Genomic DNA, 6,594 nt, shown 5'->3' on the forward strand with positions numbered 1-6,594 from the left:
AGTCGCTGGTGCAAAAATAAATTGCGAAATAAATACCCGATAAATACTCAAGGGGAAACTTTGTAGATCACTTCGATAACTGTTTACACGTTATTACTCTTCGACTCTGTTCGATGAACACTCGCTCGTGATTGCGTCTGTTTATTTATACTGGTCGGAGGACAGCCGGAAAATTGGAATTCGACTGCGTTTGACGGTCGTATGTAGCGGCGACATTGTTTTGCACGGAGTTAATTGATCCTTACGATACTTGTAATCTAACGGTGTTGATACTCCGAGGCAAAACAACAACAGGATTTGAATTATCCTGACTCGCGAGCCGCTACAAATCTATGCTCGCGAAAATCTGAAAGAGTAGCGTGTGCGTTAGCGATCAGGCTGACGTTGCAAAATTCCAATGAAAAATCTGCTCTTAATAAAGAAATAATCGCGATGCACGAGCCGAAACACCCGCAAAATCATCGGATTCGCGACAAATTACGCGTACGTTACAATTCCGTGAATTTATTTCGCGTTTTTACGGTTTTAGACCGCTATAAAACCGCGGGGGATTTGCTGGTCGACCGTCGCACAAAAATCTTCCATGTACGAGGGTCTGATGCGCGACTCTTAGTAGCGCATCGTCCTCGTAATTCCCATCGAGACAGAAACGATATCGTAACGACGGCGACAGCGGATAGCTGACGCGCGCGCACGCAGTCGCGCGTGCACGCGAGATTACGAACGACGCCGTTTACGCCGAAACGGCGAGCAATTGCGGGCCAGCTGTGGCTCTCTCTCCTGAATCCAGGGCCCGTTTCTCGCGGACGGTCCCAACTCGCCTCGGATACCTGCCACCAGGTGTCTCCACGAGCAGTGCCCAGCAGCGAGAGGCAGGAGCAGTCGTCGGGGCGCCTTCGCACCGCCAGCATCGCGCGCGTCTTTCCTCTTTACCGTTTCCACGTTCGTCCACCTTGTCGCGTTTCTGGACGATTACTCGCCATCGAGCCGCGAAATTGCCGAGCATGAGGTCCGCGATCCACGCTGGGACCCGTTCGATCGGTCAGTGAACCAACGATCCAATCCGATTCATCGATCTCGTCATCAACGAAAACCGTCGGATCGATAGGTTACTCTCGCCAATGGTGCAGGCAACACGTCGGCAATCCCTCAGCCAGACCCGTGACGATTCTAGCGACGGGGGAGGATGCAACAGCAACAACAACAGCAGGACCAGGAGCAGGACCGGGGAATCGTAATGGTCCCGTCGTCGTCCTCCTCCTCCTCCTCCTCCTCCTCCACGTCGGCGACCACGTCCACCAGCACCGAGCTTCGAGACGTCGCCAGTGTCACAGAGGCTGGATTACCGAATTTCACGTTGCAGAGCGTGGCTCTTGGACTTCAAGGAGCGCTACTCGCTGCCCTCCAGAGAGTCGCTCTGCTTCCACCTGGACATGCCGCCGCCGCGGCGCTCAATCTCCAGGCATTGGAGACCTACTTGACTCTTCATCGTCTTCACGCCAGCAGCACCGCACCGGCTGTTAGTCAGTCGTCCACTTCGGGGCTTGCCAATCAGAGGTGTTCACCGGTCAATACCGGTCTAGAGACGGCGCTGACTTCGACGATACCGTCGAAGAACGATCAGCTAGCTGCCGAGAGGCTGTTGCAATCCCCGGACGACGAGGAAGAGGCACGGTTGGATTTTATCGCAGATCCCGACGACGATTTGGCTCTGTTGGAGGAGCAGCAAGTGTTGTTGAGGGACACTTCCGTGGCGACGTCCTCCGGTAATCACGAGGCGTTGTTGCGACGGATATCGGAAGGAAATCGCGCGAGTTCGAGTTCTACGACGACGATACCGCAGTCGTCGTCCTTGTCGCAGATAGCCGCTTCTTCGTTCACGTCCCCGGCCTCGTCGTCCGCCTGTTCCTCGTCCTCTTCTTCGTCGCTGTCCTCGTCTTTGTCCTCGTCGTCGCCGCTTCAAGCCACGTCCACTTCCGCCGAGTCGAGCATACCGCGGACGTGCAGGGCGTCCAGGCCCAAGAAGCAATTCATCTGCAAGTTTTGCAGCCGACAGTTCACGAAAAGCTACAATCTGCTGATACACGAAAGAACGCACACCGACGAGCGGCCGTACTCGTGCGATATTTGTGGAAAGGCTTTCCGACGGCAGGATCACCTGAGGGATCATAGGTAAGCTGGAGAATGGCACGTCGTGAATCGGTTTATGGATGCACGTTGTGGTTCCGTAGATTATTTTACACGATTCGGATACTGTGAAAGCGTTGCGAATTTACTTAGAATTTATTAAAATCGTGGATCAAGATTTCCTGGAATTCTGAACGTTCTATCGCTTGTTTTTTCAGGTTTTTCCAGTTAGTCGTTGATCGAAAGTTTATAGCTCTCTGTTGGGATATCTTTCTAACAGGAATTTGATTCGTCCTTTGGATTTTTCGAAGCCGAGTTTCTTCCTAATCTAAATGTTTATTAGCGAAATCAAAGATCTTGAAACTTTTAGCCATTGATCGACATTTTATCGATCCTCTTGCGCGTCTTAACGTTTTATACTTTTGATTTTACCAAACTTCTCGTAAAAAAGTACGCAAATTCTTATCGATCGAAAAGCTTCGACACCAAATCATTACGAACTGGAATTGACGATAATTGAACTCGATTTACCTGCGTTCAAAGATGCCGGTTGAAGTTATTAAAAAATTAGCTCGAAGGGGGATCTCTTCGCGGAAGAGACGCGCAAGATAAAGCTGCCATTATATATGCTGATGAGCCGAGGGAAGTGTGCACGGCAAAAGTAGTTATACCAATCATGGCACCTCGTGAAACGGGCTTTCTTCCCCGTGAGGTGTTCGAGCGCACGCGCGAGCGAGCACACGGGCCCGTTCAAATTGATTGCAATGTTCGTGTGCCGTCTAAATACGACGAAATGATACGGTCCAACATGTAATTACGACGGCGATCAGAATACAGCTACGGTGTATTAATTACGTTGATCAATTCGTGACAATTTATCGGGCTTTTTGTATCTTGATCATTAATCACGACGACACGATACATTCGCAATTCCCGTTAATTGGACTCGAGCATTGAGCTTAAAAATAGTCGTGGCGTATGCTCTTCGTGTTATCTGTTTTTTTAACTAACGTATATTGTACGCTGTTCCTTTTATCGCTTTATGGGAGAGACGACGAAACGTTTGGTGATTTATCGAAATGAAAAATTGAAAGCATTTTGACGATTGTCCGAGGAAGATGAAATTAATTTCCGTTCGCTTAGATTAGGGTATATTTTTATTCGCATTGTTATTTATGTGGATACTTTGCCTCAGACACGTATAGTAATATTTAAACATCCTTATTCGTGTCACTAAATGCTTACTGTATACTTATAATCCTAGTTGACACACACCTACACAAACACACACGCACACACACACGTTACCACCCATTTCCTATGTCTCTAACAACTCAAACATCCTCTCACCAGTATATATGCACTCCCAAACTTCAGTCTAACCTAACCTAAGCCAATGATAAACCACTTTCACCCGAACACTCGTTCATCTCGGAAAGCCAAACGAAAATTTTCACGCTCGGCCGCTCCAACAATCATTAATCGCCCTAATCCCTCTAATCCCATTACTGACCATTCCAACCTCTCCATCTGAACATCTGTCATCGGCATCATCGCGCGTGCATTTGAATCAAGAGAAAAAACGATCTTTCACTCGTTCCAGGTACATCCACAGCAAGGAAAAACCGTTCAAATGCGCGGAATGCGGCAAGGGATTCTGCCAAAGCAGAACCCTCGCGGTGCACAAGATTCTACACATGGAGGAATCGCCCCATAAGTGTCCCGTATGCGCCAGAAGTTTCAACCAGAGGAGCAACCTGAAGACCCACCTTCTCACGCACACGGACATCAAACCTTACCATTGTGCATCCTGCGGCAAGGTGTTCCGCAGGAACTGCGACCTCAGGAGGCACTCGTTGACTCACAATTTGGGTGTATCGACGTCACCGCCGCCGCCGGGGATACCTGTGCCCGGCACCGGGGCCGTGGTGCTACAGGAAACGTCCTAGTGTTCCGTCCACCGATCGCGGCAAGTCTGGCATTGTACTAGGAAAATTTATTCACGTACGGACTCGAGAAAAATTTTCAGGCTGGTCATTCGGACGGTTCATACGTACAGTGGAACTCTATTTATTGGAACGAAATTTCAGCTAGTGCTCGACTAAATGATCTCCTGCCGATTAAATTCTTTTAGATTCGATGCGGACGAACCAGTTTTGTCGCGCGAGCGTTCCGATAAAATATCGAACTATACAGCGAAATATACACCGAGCAGGCCTATTTTTTATTTTGTTATCGCTCTCTATAAAGGATCGCTCGCCTACATCGATATTTGTCCCGATGTTCATTTCTATTATATAAACGAAAAATCTTATAAATAGTAGGGAGAATCGGCAAACTCCTATTATGTGAACTACCTGCATTCCGACAGGTTCAGATAAATGGAGTTCTACCGTGACTTGGTACATCGGTGACATTACTTTTTATATATATCGATATATCGATCGTGATCTAATATGGTTCAAGAGTGGATTGGTTAATATTGGGAGTTATTCGAGACGAGAGAATTAGATAACGGAGACTCGTGCGAGTTAAGCGGACCTTCCGTCCTTGATTTTTAGTGTGTTTTTAGCTGCGTATGTATTTCGTAGTTGTTAATACATAGGGTATAATTATAACTGCATATCAGGATGTTATTCACGGATTCATGATCGTTAGATCTGTAATTATGACGTATTATACGTATGTATAGGTAGCCGGAGTAGGACATACAAAAGGATCGCCTCGTATTTCTTTCACACTGTGTACCTACGTGCCCACGTTGTGTTTCGTTTGTACGTGTAAAATAAACTTTTATTATATTATTTTTTAAACTCTCGTTGTCGTTGATGTTTTTGGTCAGTTCCTTTCCCCGCGAAAATGAACATTAATTTCCAAGATTTCTTTAAGATCACTCTCGTTTATCAGTCTGGTTTATCAGAGCGATGAGAAATATCTTAGAAGATATCATCAACTGCGTTTACTTCGTAATATACTGCGTTACTTCGTGCATAATACATTTAAGTAAAAAGCAGCGTCTATCTACAGTAGAATAAGCACAAGGCAACAGCAACGAAGTAGAAGAAGTTAAAGTAGAAGTAGAAGAAGAAAAGGACGAAGAAGAAAGAACAGCAGCAGAGAGAACGACGACGAAGAAGAAGAACAAGAAGAAGAAACGCGTGTATCGTGTTACAAAGAACGAGGCCGCCAGGTGCGCGGGACATGACACCGCGATACGTCTAGGGTTACGTTTCTTTTTCGAAGGTAGGTGCTGGAAAGGCACGAGGTGGGTCCGAATACGCTATTTCGGGCCCGGGAACGGGCCGAACACGGGACAGCTCGCGTCGATAAGGAGAATCTCGTACGACCGGTCGACTTCCACTTCTTCCAACAGGCTGCTCGACTAGGAGTTCGTTCTCGAACCTGGAAACTCGAGGAATTCCGATCCGGATCAGAAATAAAAAAGAAAGAAAGGGCAGAGAGGAGAGGAAAGGAAAGGAAGGGAAGAGTGAAACCTCGTGTCTCAGCCTTGTAAAGCGAATTTACATAATTTCTTGACAGCTAGTGCGGCGAAATTAATTCGCCGGGATATAATCCAGATACCATTCGATATTTACGACACGAGTTGCACTGTTTCCCGATGATTTTGATTTCGCTATTGGTTTGTCGCAGGCTTCGGATTTTAATTAACAATATTTCAGGAGGATACGATTGGCACCCGTCGATTGGCCAACGTTTTCGCTCGTTTTAATTGCTTCGGCTTTTAGCAATTTTGTTTTCTTTGAAATTTGTACGCGGGTTTCGCTGAAGCGTATTTGATGGTTATCGGCGTCGTTAAAAGTTATCGAACGAAAAGAAGAGAGGAAATAAAACCATCGTCGAAAATGCTGATCTCTGGCACGGCGCGAAAAGCGTATCGTCAGGTAGATACGTATTAAATCGCGTATTAAGTCTGTCATTTCCTCGTTTAAAAGCGAAGAGAGGTATAAACCGGTAGGATCCAGGTATAAGGTGAAAAGGGAAAGAGCAAGAGAGACGGCAGAAGAGACTTGAAACGGGCCGGAGAGTTCCCTCGAGCATGGTGGAAGAAACGAAGGTAAGGATGGGAGTTAAAGGGGACATAGAAGGACCACACGCACGCGCCGCCCACAGATACGCTATCACTTGGCTACAACCAACGTGATCTGCATGCGCATGTCCTCTCTTCGTCACGAACTTGGGAGAGAAAAAAAAAAAAAAAGAAAAAGAAAAAGAAAGAACATCGAGGGATCAGAGAAAAGGAAAGGTGGATCTGCCCTCCGCCTCCTCTTCTTCGTCTTCTTTTTCTTCTTCTGTTTCACCCCCTTCGCTCACCTACCTTCGCTGATTTAAGGGGTTGGCAGAGCGTCGATAACACGTCTGGTCGGACCTACACTTCGTCCCTACGGAATTTCTTTTTCCTCCTCATCCTCCTTGTCTTCCTCGTCGTCTTTTTCCTTCTTTACCATC

The 6,594-nt window shown here is 47.0% G+C and overlaps 1 protein-coding gene across 1 annotated transcript; it reads left to right on the top strand.

The window, feature by feature from the left end:
* Positions 1–728: 728 nt before the first annotated feature.
* LOC117233557 (protein sister of odd and bowel) lies at positions 729–4,941 on the top strand. The gene is made up of 2 exons (XM_033493964.1): positions 729–2,172; positions 3,731–4,941. The coding sequence occupies exons 1-2, from the start codon at positions 1,187–1,189 to the stop codon at positions 4,074–4,076; spliced, it is 1,332 nt and encodes a 443-aa protein (XP_033349855.1). The 5' UTR covers positions 729–1,186; the 3' UTR covers positions 4,077–4,941.
* The last annotated feature ends 1,653 nt before the right edge of the window (positions 4,942–6,594 follow it).

The sequence above is a fragment of the Bombus vosnesenskii genome, unplaced genomic scaffold, assembly GCF_011952255.1.
Source record: "Bombus vosnesenskii isolate JDL3184/JDL3185 unplaced genomic scaffold, Bvos_JDL3184-5_v1.1 scf7180000013297, whole genome shotgun sequence".
NCBI lineage: Eukaryota > Metazoa > Arthropoda > Insecta > Hymenoptera > Apidae > Bombus > Bombus vosnesenskii.